General features: G+C 42.3%; 1 protein-coding gene across 1 annotated transcript; it reads right to left on the reverse strand.

Moving 5' to 3' along the window:
- Positions 1 to 506: 506 nt before the first annotated feature.
- LOC6560194 (BTB/POZ domain-containing protein kctd15) lies at positions 507 to 14158 on the reverse strand. Its single transcript, XM_001987253.2, has 5 exons — positions 14116 to 14158; positions 13493 to 13555; positions 3502 to 3609; positions 2251 to 2762; positions 507 to 1926 (listed from the first exon to the last, which is right to left on the reverse strand). The coding sequence occupies exons 3-5, from the start codon at positions 3594 to 3596 to the stop codon at positions 1481 to 1483; spliced, it is 1053 nt and encodes a 350-aa protein (XP_001987289.1). The 5' UTR covers positions 3597 to 3609; positions 13493 to 13555; positions 14116 to 14158; the 3' UTR covers positions 507 to 1480.
- Positions 14159 to 17145: the final 2987 nt, after the last annotated feature.

Genomic DNA, 17145 nt, shown 5'->3' on the forward strand with positions numbered 1-17145 from the left:
TCAGGGATATATAGGTACCCCAAAAATCCTTAAATGTGTTGGATAGAGGATGTCGCATGTTAAGATTTGGCTGAGTTTGAGCTATTTCTGATTTCATTTGATAGCTCAAACATAGGATACATATTCTTGAGCTCGCAGTAAAAAGTAAAGCATTCAAAGATTTCCAGCTTTCGATAAAAAAAATATGGTTACATATATCATAAGAACTCCCTTGTAAACCATAACTCGTTCTTAAATTGGACCAACCCTCAAAAGTATGCTTTAATTATTTTGGTTTTCTGTTACTCGCTTAAGCCACTGATTTTTCTGGGCAGCCTAAAAGTATGTTTTAAAATGTTGGTTTTATTGTCAAGCTTTTGCGCCACCTGTCGACATTTTGTGTAAAACATGTCTCGGCACTATTGCGCCCGTTCCCGCTGACCGAAAGGTGGCGCTTTGTTCGAATTAAGCCGTTAGCCAGAGAAACGCATAAATTCACTTTGTAATTTTTTTTTTATTGTTTATATTTTGAAATATGCAATTAGACAATTTAATGGATTTCGCTAAAAGTGGGCGCAAACTGTGTTTTTTTGTTGTTTTTGTTTTTGTTTTTGTTTCGTTTTATTTCCTTTTTTGATATTGAGTATATATATGTTGCACATAATGTAGAGCTTGTCGGTATGTATGTTTATGTATATGTATTATATGTATGTATGCATATTGAGAAGTTAATCCATAGTTTACATTCATTAAAAGTTCAATTACATCAATTATGTACTACAAAACTATTGCTGTGAGTTAATTTATTATAGTTGCTTAGTTTGTTGCGATAGCTACACATATATGTACGTATAATAAGTTATGCTTTGAGACAATTCCCGAGAACTGTCTGTCTGGCTAGTTTTAGGCAATTAAATAACCGAAAGTATACAATTATAACCATCTGGGAGCACTTAAAACAAGTAGAATACCTAATCAAACTATGCCGAAAGACTACGCCAAACTACTCAACTCAACTCAAAGGCCATAAACAAATCAGTGCTGGGCGCTCTGGGCTCTACCTAAAAATACTAATGGAAATACTAGCATATCTTATTTATGATGTGCACGTGCTTCTTAGTATGTGTCTAGGTGTGTGTGTGTGTGTGTGTTTATGTATGTGTGTCTAGGTGTGTGTGTGTGTGTGTGTGTGCGTGTGAACGGGCTGGGTTTGATTGCCAGCAAAAACCTAATTGATATAAACATTAAATAACATTTGGATTCAGAAATTTGCAAAGAAAACCCCCCGCCGCACTCCGCACTCCGCACCCCATTCCCCATCGCCCTTGCCTTCAGAAGACGCCCATTTCTCCCCCGCCCCCCTCCCCCATCCTGGTAGAGATGCCCCCGTCTCCCGATAAATTAGCCAAAGGGGTAGCAATTAGTGCGCAACTCGCACATAGATTACGATTACACAGTGCCCAGAACGTTGACGCAGACGTTGACCTGGACATGGGGTCTATCACATTGGAACGCGACGGACGAGCAAATACTCGGAGAACTGCTGACCCTCGACCCCGCCCCCAGTGCTCGCCTCGATGGTGAAGCCGGCGTTTAGCAGCCGCGTGAGCACCTGAACCGAGTTCAGCTTACAATAGCCGTTGAGGGGGAAGCGTATGATTTGGCGCCAGTCGCCCTGGTTCCAGGAGACGCCACTGCGACTGGACTGCGTTGCCTGGTTGGCCTCCGGGAAGAGCTCGTCGAGCAGTGCCCGTTCCGCCGATAGCATAATGCGTTCGCCCAGATCCGGTGAGATGTGCAGCGCCACAACCTCATAATTGCACTCAGGCGCACCGCTTGTCCTTGGGCTGGTCTTAATGTGACGTGCTGGCGGTGTGGGTGGCGCCACCAAATAGTTGCCATTACGAACACGCTCCTTGCGCATACTCTCCAGCTGCTTAATCATCGCTGCCATGGGGCACAAAGAATCGAGAATAGAGAAAATATGCACGCATTAGCCACGGGTTAGTTTTATTTACACTTTAACAAAACATTTTCATTATCATTTTAAATTCATCATTCTTTTTTTTTGTGCTTTAAAAATAAAACTAAAATTGGAATTCCATTTGCTCAACATCAACACAGCGAAATCATAATCAAATAATAATGAAAACAATCGCTTTATTTTTGGCTTCAATTTGTTAATTAAAATTATTGTATGCATTTTATTGGAATTTCATTGGAAATATTTCGAATTCAAGCAGAAATTTTGAACAGTGTAAGTGTACTTACGCTCCACTTCGTAGTAGCGCGCCTCCTCGAGGAGCAGCTCGAGATCGGGAAAATCATCGGCAATCAATAGTCTTGAGTTTCTCATAAAGTTTAGTATATGGCGAAACATGCCCCCGTCCCGATCGATGAAATAGTGCTGCTTCAGCGAGTCGAGCACAATGGGTATCTGTCCATTGAATAGCTTGGCCAGCTTCGACTCGGGATATTTGGTAAGCGTCTCCAGGGAGCTAGTGTAAATTGTGCCGCCGACATCGATGTGGACCGGCGCCGTATATCGCGAGGCGGCTGCCACACACGGTATGCCAGAGATGGGCTTGTGGTTGTGCAAATAGGAACTGGCTCCGGCCGAGGCGCCACCAGGTCCGGCGCCCGCGGCAGCCGCAGCGGCAGCGGCCACAGCGGCAGCCGCCGCCGCACCAGGCAGACCCAGCGGCGTCACTGAGGAGCTGGCGGGCGGCGTCGGTGTGGGCGATGAGGAATTTGAGATCGTTGGCGAAACGGTGGGCGAAGCGCTGCGAGAAAAAAAAACAAATAACAATTTTAACATTATCCAAGTAAGATATAGTTGAGATACAGTTAGTCGACTGAACGATAGCCTGTATAAAGTTAAGTGAACTCCATTTCCATTTAAAAGTCTAAAGTTTTTAGATCTTCAATTACTTAATGAAATTGATTCAGCTGCGTTGATGAGCCAAATACATTTTTCTGTTCCCTCTGGAACGTCAAGTTACTTTATCCCACTTGCTCTTAGTCGTTGTACTACTAATTATTCCCTGCATGAAGTAATCTGTAATGCTTACAACAGACTCTATCACTCTGAATTGATAATCAGAGTCCTCAAATTCTAAAATTATGAATAACTTTTCCGCATGTATTTGTGATGGGACTCAACTAATTCATACTAATTATTTTTGTCTAATTGATCTAATTCAGTTTTTCTGGGTTTTCCCCAATTCACGCAACACATGTTGGACCATTCTGCAGTTAAATACCCCCAGAAGTATTATAAATATTTATTTTTTTAAATATATATAAATATATATTTTTAAAGTTGATCATACATTTACGTTAGCTTAAATTTTTTTAACTTTTAAATAAATAAATAAATATATCTAATAGTCTCTGAGAGAGCTATTGATAGTGATATATAATTCATCTGCCTGTTGCATGCAATTGCATAATTTAATCATTTTTTTTCAATGGACTCAGGCAAATTGCAAAGGTGTTTGGGTGTGGAGATCATGGTCTTACCTGATTTTAATATCGCTGCGGGTGTAGATGCGGCCCGTGGAGGATAAATCGCGCGGCTCGAGGCCCTTTGCATCTCTTTCGCGCTCTCGATCCATATCGCATTTTTTGCTACAATTCCAAAGCGAAAAACGAAATAAATAAGACAGATTAGTGAGACACACAGCGCAGCTGGATGGGTTAATGCAAGGCTGTGAATCAAAATTGACTACAGCTTGTTGATTACATGCAGTCATGGCCAAAAAGAGAGACAGCCCGACTGGCAGAGCAAACGTGACAAAGCAAATGCCCAACGCAAATGCTTCGAGGGCTCTTGGCTCGCATACAACTTAAGTTAAGAGCTTTTCCCATATATATATAATACGGAATATTCCATATGATTGTGTGGGAATATTTGGCTTTTCATTGCGTTCAACTCACTTATGCTGAAACTCCCCAAACACACTCACACACACAAACATAGCCTGCAGGTGCAGTTGCAGTTGCTGTTGCTGTTGCTGTTGCTGTTGCAGCCACGACAAGACACTGCGAACAAAAATAGTGGGTGAAGTGGTGTTTGGGGTTGGGGCGGTGAGTGGAGGTACAGTTGACTGACTGTACAGTCAAATTGACCACGGGGCATGCGCCTCGATTTTCACACGAAAATCACGTTGATTTGAGCATCGTTATGGCAACAAACTGTGCGCGCTGCGGTCGCCCTCAGACAACTGCGTGCAGCAACCAGCAACAAGCAGGCAACAGGCAACAGGCAACCAGCAACAGGCAACAGGCAACAAAGAACATCCGACAAGCGACGGCATCGGCATTGGCATCGGCATCGGCATCGGCATCACGCACGCTAATTATGACATGTCAGGCCCTGTCCAACATGACGTATACGCAATGTAATCTGAGCCACAATCAACGCTAAGCGGCCAACGCATTTTCCTTGACTATCGCCTTCTCCCTCTAATTCATTCGCTGTCTTTGTCTCTTACATCATCATCATCAGCAGCAGCAGCGGCAGCAGCAGCAGCAGCGGCAGCAGCAGCAGCAGCGGCAGCAGCAGCAGCGGCTCTCTTAGCTGTCGCATCATTAGCGGTCGTCATGGATAACAAATTAATAAAACTCAATCAAAACTTGTGCCGCGGGTTACAGGAGTGGCGGGAATAACTCAGCCTTACCACTTCCACCTGGCATTGGGGCAATTTTACGACTGTCGCTTAGTCATCGGCAAATATGCCATTTTCAATTATTTTAATATGTTTTATGCTGGCCTAAACAATTATTAAAATGGCAACGCTAATTGTATAAATGATACGTGTATAAATATTAATTATATTTAATGTTGAATTGCTTATAAAGATGGATAAAAGCGAACTATAAAGTGAAGTCTCAGCTTAATTGCGATCCATTTACAGGGTATATTCGAATCGTTTATTCTTAGCTGGCTAATTTGTTTTTCTCTTGTTTAATCTGTTATGCGCATTAGGCCACAGAGCAATTGCCAGTTGTCAGACGTCCGGTGATGCATTCAGTTTACTCAATTCCCCGCTATCCACCGCCCCCCACCCTTCGAGCCACTCCTCATCCTTTGGCTCAGCGTATTTACTAAACAAGTTTGCTTTTTAAAATGTTTTAAGCCCTTGGGCCATATGGCTCTGGTAATTACGATTTGATTAACTTTAACTACATGAGCATTCGCATACACATTCAGACTCACATTCGCATATTATTCGTATTAGTATTCGTATTCGTATTCGTATTCGTATTAGTATTCGCACTGACATTCCTATTCGCATTCGAGACGAGAAAAAAAATGCCAAAGCGACGCTGAAAATATGATTAAGCCAGAAAGCACAACGCATATGGTATACCCTTGCTGACCAGAGTCCAACTGAATGATGGATGGATGGAAGCATAATGACATGCATACCTACTGAGTTCATTTAGAATAACTTGGTTAACAAATATAACTCACTTTCGACCGATCGTTTCTATATCAGCTATAAGATATTGTGATTCAATCAGACCAGTCCAGCATAGCTTTAAGGCTGGGCAGACAGACAGATAGACAGACCGGTACTCGTCTGCTGATGCTGATCAATAATATATATTATTTATGGGTTCAAAGACGACTCCTTCAATACGTTACAAACATGACGATATAATCATATTTCCCACGGCAAGTGTATAAAAAGAAGTATTGCTAAAAAACAAAATGTCCGCGGGACAATTCTCATGGCAAGTGTGTGTGTGTGTGCAGCTGCCTCGCGTTGGTGGTTTTCACATTTTTATTAATTTACAACAATTATAAAGCATGCGGCCAATGAATATGGCTTAAATGCCACAAGAGCAACAACAACAGCAACAGCAACAACAAGTCGAATAAGAACAAGGGGAACATATGCAGAACAGCATTTGAGGTCTGCTTGCCACAAAACAATTCAATTTCAATTGCTTTGCGGTTCACTTGAGGCTGCCTGCATGCAGGTTGCAGTTAGCTTGGCACAGGTGCAGCAGGCGCACCAACGAGCAGTCACACACACACACACACTGTTAACGGTATTGTATATGGGCACAAGAGCACACACAAACACAGACCAGAGACACACGGCTGCTTTGCAGTTTTGCCAGCTATTCTAGTCCAATAGTGCCACAGGCATTATCTTTTCTATGCGCCCCAGCACAGACCACAACAGCAGACACACACAAAAAGAGAGACAGAGACAGAGAAAGAGAGAGGGAGAGGGAGCGGGAGAGGGAGATGGAGAGAGGGGCGCCATTCGCAGCGCCTTTGGTTACACTTCAGTTTAGCATCAAATTTTGAAGAGTTGCTGTTGCCAAATGTTGTTGTTGTTGTTGTTGCTGTTCTTGTTGTTGTTGCTCTTCTTGTCTGCCTAAAAGAGCCGTAGAACGAGCCCAAGCCCAGGACTGTGCCTTGCCTCGGCCTGTGTCTGTGCTAGTGCCTGTGCCTGTCAAGCTGCTGCTGGTGCTGGTGCTGCTCCTGCATTTGCATTTCAAGTGGGCGTCTCTGGTTGTGGCTACCATAATACGCCCCTCCGCCCCCCTTCCACACGCCCCTTGGCCGGAACTAGTATCTGACATCTTTGGTTTGCCTTTTAATGGCATTGCCATTAACTCAGCTCTGCTCCACTTGCTTAGCCAGTTTGACCAATATTCAGTTTCATGGTACACATGCCACACAGAGATAGAGCCAGACAGAGACAGACAGAGAGAGAGAGAGAGAGAGAAAGAGAGAGAGAGAGAAAAAGAGAGAGAGAGCGAGAGACAATATATGTGTGTAGGCTAAAATACAGCTTATTAGTTGGCATTGTTCAAATTTTGGACAAAACTATCGAGTGGCAGCTGCTGCTGCTGCTCCTCTTATTGTTGTTTTGCTGTTGCTGCTGCTGCTGCAGTGCCTCGGGTGCAAATAATTTTGCAGAGTTCGTAGCATAGACAAAAGTAGCCGCTGGCTAAGAGTTGGACTAGCTAGTCTTCTGCCCGCCTGCTCTGCCTGCCTGCTCTGCCTGGTTGCCCTTCCATTTAGCTGCCCCTCAGCCAGAGGCAGCCACACAGCTCAATCTCAAAATGCGACATGGCCGCCCCAGCAATTGGTTGTAGTCCATTCCTGCCACTCACCTCAGCTATCCCATCTCGAAAACCCACACAAAAGCGATAACAAAAGCCAAGAAATGAGCTAAAGTGCACACACACACACACACACACTAGATCAACACATGCACACATACACACACACACAGAGTGAGCTGGTGGTAGTGATACACACCTCAGCAGAGGCGAGCAGAGCTTGACGACGACGTTGACGTTGACGTTGACGTTAACGTTAACGTTGACGCTGACTATGTAACCCCTACAAAATGTCCTGCGGCCAGGCAACCTTCTGCACACAAAGGCCAGGCAGCCAGCCAGACAGTGTGTCCTGTGCTGCAGCATACCACCCCCTCCGGAGCCACAAACCCCCTCTATGTGCACTGGCAAAAAAGGGCAAAACGCTCGTCTTCGCCAGCGGCGATCGTTTGGAATTAGTGCGGAAATCATGGATGGATACGAAACGAAACCAAAACCAACAGCAAAACACCAACCAAACACCCAATCCAAGCCAAGCCAAGCCAAGCCAAGCCAAGGAGCAGCTCATATATGGCAAAGGTGCTCGGAGATTTGGTATTGGGAGCATGGGCGGAGGGGGTGTGGATTGCTCTGCTCCTAGGGCTGCCTGCTGCCTGCTGTTGTTGCACGTATATGCATGTATGTGTGTTGTATGCAGTATCTGTGTGTGCCTCCTCATTCATTTATCCTTGCAGCGCTAAAGGCAACTGCAACAACAACAACAACAACAGCAAGAGCAACAGCAACAACAAAAGAGCATGAAGCATTGGCTCTAACCACAGCAAGGCGACTGACTCCACAGCTCCACTCGGATTCTAGTTCTCCAGTTTGCTCTAGCTTCAGCTCTGCCCTCTGCTTTCTATGTTTTGTCCCAAAACAATACACCCACACACACACACACACACACACACACACACACACAGAGAGGCGAAAACTTTGAATTTTGGTTCGAGGTAAGTTGGGTGTCCGTTCTGGCTTACACACACACACACACACACACACAGGCACATTCATATGAGCTGCATATGTGTATGTGTGTGTGTGTGTGTGTGTGTGTCTGCATTTTAAGATATCATACCTTAGTTGCTGATCCCTTGCGGCAGCATAAAACATTGCTCTGAACGCAACAACAAGCGAATAATAAGAAGAAGAAATCAAAAGCCCCAAAGCTCGACAAACCAAACCAAACCAAACCAAAAAACCCAAATCCAAATCCTCTGCCTCTGCCTCTGCCGCTGCCTCAGCTTGAGCCCCAGAAACGAAAGTTTGTGGAGGCAAAAACCTTATCTCAATTTTAAAATGCCGCCGGCTCAAGCAATGCTGTTTCCCCCCCCCCCCCCTCACCGCCGCCGTCACCGTCACCCTTTCCAACCGCTGCCCGCTCGCGAGTATCTTATGTGGTGGTAGGAGAGGGGTAGGTAGGGGAGAGCGCAGTTAAAAGAGGCGGTGCGGGATCGTATCAGATGCCACCAAGTTTTTGTATGCAACTTATGGCGAATTAATTTAAGGCGGATTTATTGCCGTGCTTGTTGCAACAACTGTTTTTGGCAACAGTTTGCCGCCAATGCGGTTCAATTAGTTCTAGTGTCATGTTCTGACGATGTGGATGTGGGGGAGGCGAATTGAGGATTGTGGGTGGGTGACTGAAAGGTAGTTAAGGGCTGACAGACGCGACCCAGTGCTGGGGCAAGGCTGGAGCAGGGCTGCCAGGTTTGTGTATGTTGGCAAAGACAAACACAAAGTGCTCGCATATATATGCTTCACTGCAAACACACACACCCATACACACACACACACACACACACTCACAAATCACACAAATGGCCGCAAGGCACTTAAAGAAGAATCCAATGCCCCAAGTGTCGAGTGGATGCTGCAAACTGGCAACTGGGGAGCAGGCAACTGGGGAACTCAGGCAAAACTGGAGTTGGCGGACAAAATCAAAACGCTGATGAGCAGGCAAATGAAAAAGTTTTTTATTTTTTTTATTTGGTGGGTGGTTGGGGGCTTGTTGGACGCAGGAGGGGCACAAAAAGCCAAAGCAAAAGCTAGAAACAAAAAGGGAGCAGGGAGCAGGCATCGAGGGCAGGAAGCAGTTTGATGCAACATACACACATAGCCAAAACTTCTGCTGCTGCTGCTGCTGCTGCTGCTGCTGCTCCTGCTTCTTCTTCTTCTACTTAGCCAGCAGCAAGTTACAAAAAAGGCCACGAAACTGAAGCCGTCACCGAGGCAGCAGTTGCAGGGAGTCGCCGACGCATATGGGAAATCAGTCGCAAGTCCTATGAAAATTTGCTAGCAAAAGTTGCAGAATGTTTGCGTGTGTGTGAGTGTGTGGGTGTGTAGCTGTGTGTGTGTGTGTGCCAAATTGTACAAATATATGCGCTCTGTATGTGTGTGGCAAAAGTTGAGTTGGAGTCAAGTCGAGTCGAGTCGAGTGTAGCAGATATTAAAACGCTGCAAGGCTTTCAAAAATAAACTTTGAAAAATTTATTAGAAAATATTAAATAAAAACGACGATTGCGCTGCATATGCCAAAAGCTGCACAGAACGATTGTGTGGATGTGGCCCTGTATAAGAAACACGCCAGATGGCTATATACACTCTATATGGCTGTGTGTGGCTATATGCCAGTTTGGCTACAGCTGCCAACATGCGAATGCTTGGCTGACTTGCTGCGTTCCATGGCACAAACTCACAGACAACTTCAACAAACACACACACACACACACACACACACACACACACACTGAGAAACAAAGGCACACAACTGTTTTTATAGCTAAATGTTCAAAAAATTGAATTGCAAGTAATGCAGACAAAAAAGCAAAGGAAACAGAGCAGAAGAGCAACAAATATGCCAGAAGACGAAGACAATATTAAATTGCGTATACGCCGCATTGTGCACAGGTAAGCCAATTATATGCAGTAAAAATGTAAACACTGATTGATGGATAATAAAGGTAAACAACAATTTGAACACCGATCTTTCATATATCGAAGATAAAATACCCTGCACCAACAACTTTTAGAATTAGAAGTAAAAAAGCTACAAGAACTCAACGTTCGAGGAAATATAACAAATATATATAGATATTTTTGCCTAGTTTGCCTAGAAACTAATCGAGAGATATTAAAGATATAAGACAACTTCCTTATAACCTCGCAAAAATTATTCTGGTGACTAAATCTATGTTAAGAACTTAAGATTTATTTTATAGCTGCCAATAGCACTGAACTTATATTAACAACACCATAACTCATATTGATATTTGAATAAAATAATATAAAATTAAACTTTATTTTATTTAATACGAATTCTTAACATTTTTTGGTTTGATTGGGTTTATTTCTGAGTTCCCCCAATCCTTGTTAAAAATGTTGGTTCATTAAGTCCCTCAGATGTATTGAGTGCTTTTTCATTGAAAACAAAATATATAAATTCATTTGTATTATTATATGATTTAATTTTGATTTTAAATTTAAGTTGATATTAAACAAATATATATATATAGCAATAAAATATAAATAAATATACGTAGGCCGCCCAATTGAATCCTTTTGTGAAATCAGACAATTAAAAATTGCTTTGCAATGCGTTCAATCCTTCGCTCATGCATTCAGTCCATCATTTATGGATTGGAGCCTAATCAAGTGTACATAAAAAAGAACAACAATACTTCCAGTTGAATGCAGATCAAACAGTTGCCAGCATTACATTCAGATGCAGATGCAGATGCAGTTGCAGTTGCAGTTGCAGTTTCAGTTGCATGTGCATCCCCATTCAAGTGGCAAATTCTACTTGCAATGCGTTTCAAACTCCCTGTAACTGGTAACTGGTAAATGGCAGCCGGCAACTGGCAGCATCCAATGCGCATTTCCTAATTGGCGCAATTTGAGTGTGCATATTGCAATAACAGTATTTACAACAGCAACAACCGCTACAACAACTGGCAGCAGATGCAACACAAAGCAAAATTGGCAGCAAGTGAAACAAATGCAGGCCCAGGTGCAGCAACCCGCAGCAAAACCACAGCCAGCAGAACCAGCAACAATTGCCTTTTCACTTACCCTTTGGGCAAATCTCAAAAATGGGTATATCGAAATTATGCTGTGATATACTTGGTATACTAAGAGTTATTCAACTTTAACAATACCATTAAAAGTTAACTTAAACTCAACTTTGAGCCACATAAACAATAAAAGCTGTCTTTATCAAATAAACATTTTGTATACTCTTCATCTGCAAATTAATATCTGCCTTTAATCATTTTTTTTAATGTCAAATCTCAACTACAAAAGACAATTAACACTTCAAAATGAGATTGAATACTCAGCTACATTGCTTGAATTAAATATAGAACGAGATTATTTTTATTATCTTAATTATTAGTATTAGTTTTTGGCTTGCAGGTAAGAATTATTATTATTTGGGTTAGGCACAGGTATTTTTAAGATCTTTTATTTTATCTTACTCAGTAAGATAGAGAAAGTTTCCCAGAACTAATTTCTGACACTGATTTAGATGGTTACAAGCCGCCTAAGATTAGTTAAAAGCAGAATTAGTTTTTGCATAAAGAAAGAGCATTTCACAGTCGAGAAAAGTGAATCGTTGTAAATTGGTTGCCTGTTGGCCTGTTCGTCTCCCGACTGGCAATTGCGATGTTGCCAATGTTGGCAAATGTTGTTGCTGGTAATGATGCCCAATTGCAGCTTAATTAACACACAGCGCGTTAAGCGCTTTGTGTGCGGTGGCAGCAGCAACAGCAATAGCAACAGCAACAGCAACAGCAACCACAACCACAACAACAACAATGCTTTAAATGAGCACTCGAATGCATAACCATTTCCATTACCCTTTCCCTTTCCCTTTCCCCAGCTCCTTTGACTATTCATGTGTAATGGAAAGTTGGACGGAATGAGTATGTATTTTAAATACTGCATTTGTAGTGCAAATTCGCAACACAGAATACAACTTTCAGATTTGATTTTAGAACAATTTGAAGTTGAAGAATTTCGCGCTACGTTACGTTAAATTGTTTTACGTTACGATTGTGGCACGCAACATTAAACGGCAACCAAAACAAAATAAATAACTTTGACTTTGGCTTCGACTCCGCCTTCGCTCAAGTTAAAACCAGTTGCTTACCACAGATATTGTAAAAGAGATAGAGACTGAGAGAGAGAGAGAGAGAGAGAGATGGGCAGAGCAGTTGTCGTAGTGTCGCAACTGGTGAAGGTCGCCACATAACTCCCGAGACTCTTCCCGCCACTAGCTGCTGTTGTTGCCATTGTTTTTGGCTCCACTTGAATGCGATTTTTGTTTTGGCCAACGCTGCAGCCATGCTTTGAACTTTGCCTCCAACACTTTTGGAACTTTGTCGATTCGTCGAAATAAAACAAAACAAAAAGGAAAAAAAAAATTGTTGCTGTTGTTGTAATTCTTTTGGTGTTGTTACATGGTGAGCTCTTGGCCTGGCGGGCATTTTGGCCATGCCCGCCGCTTAGTTTTGGCTTGCAAGCGAGCCACAAACACAATCACAATCACAACAACCGGTAAATCGCCTACCCCCCCTCTCCCTCTCCCCACAACCCAAACGCCCGTCTCATCAGCCAGCGTGCTTTGTGGCCTTTTAAGGTACAAAAAATAATGCGACCTCCCACTGCAAACCCTTCCCACCGTTCTCGTTTTGTCGTCATCGTCATTTGCTGCCTCCATTGCACACACACACACACACACACAACACACATAACTCAGCTGCGGGCCAAGTTTGTCGAAAAATGCTTGCGGCGTGGTACAATTTTTTTGTTTGTAATATTTTTTCAGTTTTTTTTTTTCTTGGTACTTTTGTTTATTTCTCCTTTGGTGCGGGCCGAGCAACACTTGAGGCGCATCAAATTTTTAAAACGTCTGCGTTTATGGCACACAGTTTTCGGACTCGGACTCGGACTCCAACTCATACTCGGACATGGACACGGACACGGACAGCGACTTGGTCTTGGACATGGACATGGACGTGCCATGTGCATGTGCGGCCGATGTGGGAGAGACGAAAATCAGTTGACCCCTAGGCGCATTTGGCCCAGGCGAATACCACAAAAAAAAAACCAAAAAAAAAAAAAGAGAGAAACAACAACAACAAAATTCTACAACAAAAAGGGGGAAATCAAAAACTGAAAGAGGTTTCTCCACAGCATGCAACTGGGACCTTGTCCTGCGTTCGGTTTCGGTTATGTGCTTCAAATTCGTTTATTACAAAATCTTTTTCGAACTAATTTATTGGCTTAGGCAGAGCCAGAGAGAGAGAGAGAGACAGAGAGCCAATTGGGAGGTTTGTTTTGTTTCGGTATCTGTTTTGGTCGAGTCATTTGATTTACTCACCGTTTGGGGCAGGAGGACTCCACCGTCAATGGTGATCGTTGATCCAATGCAACAAATGGAGTTCTAGAATGATAACACAAAATAGATATTATAAGATATTGCTTAAATCACATGCTAACTAAATTCTCCTCAAAAGAGATTTCTTAATTCCAGATTTAAAAAGAAAAATGATATTTAATGGTTTTGTGTGTGTTTTAGCTTAATCTGCTTGAGTTTGCGGCCAAGATCATTACCAAAATAGCACCAAACTTCCAAAACCGTAAGGCAAACCCAAAGGCGCCCGCATAACAGTTTTTAAGTACTTAACTGACATACAATATACATATACAAAATACAAATATTTCTCATGTAACCCAACTGAAAGACTTTTTACAATTTGAAACTAATATCCAATTGCCATAGTTGAAATTTGATTTGATGAAATAATACGATTCAGTCCAAACATAAGCCAAATCAAAATAAACTGTTGCACAATGCAGACACACTTAGATAAACATAGAGCAAAACAGAGTGAGAGAGAGAGAGAGAGATGGAGAGAACGAGACATTGAGAGAGAAAGAGAGAGAGAGACACAGTACAACTGTAACTGTTACAGACACACATACAATGCAAATGGAACTCACAAAAAAGTCGGTATATTTAGGAAATGCACTTTAACTATTTTATATTAACCAGCGCGTGTGAACAACTAATTTGGAACTGTTTTTGTCTTGTGTTTATTATATATAAATATATATATATAAGTATATATATATAGTATTCGAATTGATTGTTATTTTCGATTCATTTAATTTATGCTAGCACTTAATTCTCGTTTCTAAAGTTTCAAAATTTTAGCTTAAGCGCATTGTTAATTGCAAAATGGCGTCGCACACACACACACACTACAAAATCACTTAGAATTGGTATTTCCGGTTTCCGGTTGTTGACGCGCCCGCTGTTTGCTGCCTACTAATCTCTGTGGCGCCTCTCAATTGCTTTTTACCTGACTTGCATTCGCGTCGAGTGTTCGCTATGAACTGAAATGTTGTTCGACATCCAACTGGTTTTTACCCAACCTCAAACTTGTTGGCATCAAACCAAAACTTTCGCCTTTGGGCTATGCAAACTGCAAAAGGACTGATTTGGCTTCAAATGCTTGCGAAGGGCTTAGAAAATTGCGATGAAATATGAAATCATTAAAATGTAACATATTGAATGACTAAACACAAGGTTTATGTGGAATTTCAACATTTAATAATTTGTTATTTATATATTGTATATATTATAAGTATTACATTCATCAAATGGGAAGCCCAGATCTGATTAGAATTAAAATGATATATGTATCTAATTAGACTTACAAGCAAGCTATTTATTTGAACGTGGAATATTTGAAATGGAAGCAGTTCTTGCACGCAATTAAAACATAATTATTAGCACTTAAGTCAACTAATTTCAAAATGTAAACAATAAGCTTATTAGAATTTAGCGTGGCTTGCAGTACACGTTGTCAGTTGTTGTTGGGGTTCGAGCACGGTTCGAGTTGCAAGTCGTGTTTGCTGTTGCTGTTTGACGCTTGACGTCTTCAGCGAATGGCGACCTTGGAGAGAGCAGCAGCATCAGCAGGAGACAGAGAAACAGAGAGGGAGAGCGAGTGTGAGAGAGATAAAGAGAGAGCGAGAGAGAGAGAGAGAGATAGAGAGAGAGACAAGTGACTACAACAACAAACGATTGTTTAGTTGTTGCTGCTGACTTTTCCCACCATATGACTGCCAGTTGCAAGTGCCTGTGTGTGTGTGTGATTGTGCATGTGTGTGCGTGTTTGTGTGTGTGTGTGCGTGTGTGTGTGAGTGTGTTTGCGTGCGAACGTTTAATAGTCTATTTCCGGTTTAAGTGCTGTTGTTGTTGTTGGTGTTGGTGCTGCTATTGCGATTGCTGTTACTGCGGCTGTTGCAGTTGTTGTTTGCAACTAAGCTGCCGCAATTAACTTTGTAACTGGACTTGCGTGTGGCGTGTGAAATGCTGACTGCCCTGATCGTTCTGATGGTTAATCAATGCAAAGGCAAAGTCCGTAATAGCTTTGTGGCAAATAGCATAATAGTTTATTATTATAAATAAATGTTAACTCTTAACATTTGTTGAAAGCTTTAAATTATGTTGCTACGTCTTTGAGTGTTCCGACTAACAACATTGAAAGAATATAATATTTATAAATATAATTTCAAAGTGCAGGTAATCCAAATTTTTGAACGGATTTAATAATGGTAAATGTACCATAAAATAATAAAAATGTGCAAATATTCTATTGAATTTTATCCAAAGCAGCTGCATATTTTCTACAAGCTTTATAAATAATTAGCTTAAGTTTTATCTAAATTATTCAGTTTTAGCAGCAGGCAGCTTGAGTTGGTCAGTTCACAAGATTAAGATACGTTAACTGTGCTCATTTATGTGCAAATACACAAATACATAGATATATGTATATATATACATATAAGTTATTTATATATGTACATATAAGTTGTAAGTGCCAAAGTTAGCTTTAGACTTTAGTTGCAGCTTCCGTTTTAGCGCTATGCATATGCGATTCTTTCGCTCTCTCTCTCTCTCTCTCTTTCTCTCTTTCTCCATCTCTTTTTCTCTCTCTATCTCTTTTTTAGCTGGTGTACGTGTGTTTGTGTTAATGACAAAGCATAGAACGCTGCTGTAGCCGCCGGAAGGCTCAAAACGAAATGAAACTTTGTGCGCATAGGCAACCGGCAACCGGCAGCGCCAGCGTCGCAGAGACTTTGACGCGTTGGCAAAATAAGCAGCAGCAGCAGCAGCAGCAGCGGCAGCGGCAGTAGCATCAGCATCGGCATCGGCAGCAGCAGAAATGTAGCTGGCAACAATGCCCCAGGCGAACCAGTTCCAGTTCCAGACGATGACGAGCAGAATGACGAAGCCGACGACGACGTCGGGCAGCTGAAATATTTTGTAGTTGGCCCAAGGCGATGCAAAGAAAAACTTGTGATAAATATGCCGAAGGGCATATTTCAAAGCAGCAAAAGCGCGAAAGAGAGAAAGAGAGATGGAGAGAGAGAGAGACAGAGAGAGAGAGAGAAGGAGAGGAGGAGCAGGCAGAGCGGAAGTGGAGTACAGTAGGGCTTCAGTCGTCAGGCAGCTGTAATTAAAATGAGTGCCAACTTTATGCTCCAAAACGCAATCACACAGTTACAACCCACCCCTCTGTAGCCCCAGCCCCAAACGTGCCATTACAAGCCGCACCGCCCAACCCACCCTTGCAGCACAGACACGCATTTATGTCACATCATTTTTCATTGGCAATTGTTAGTCGAGCTGCAATTGAGCCGCAGGCAAAATTAATTCTGTACATACTTCATATTTTTGCGCTATTTGCATACAAGTGGCCATTGTTGTAAGTTGCAACTTGCCACAACTACAACTAATAGCTGCATATGTGGACGATGTGTGCTTGTGTGTGCATATGAACAATACCAATGACTGTTCACTGCCCAGTGACATTTCAATTTTTCATATTTTATCGGAACAACGGGGCTGCGAAAGCGACTAACGCCAACAATGATGACGACGACGAGGACGACGACGACGACGACGAGGATGTTGCCAGTGGAAATTGTTGCAATTTTATCGCTCATTTCACTTATTGT

This window comes from Drosophila grimshawi, unplaced genomic scaffold (assembly GCF_018153295.1).
Source record: "Drosophila grimshawi isolate 15287-2541.00 unplaced genomic scaffold, ASM1815329v1 contig_1369, whole genome shotgun sequence".
NCBI lineage: Eukaryota > Metazoa > Arthropoda > Insecta > Diptera > Drosophilidae > Drosophila > Drosophila grimshawi.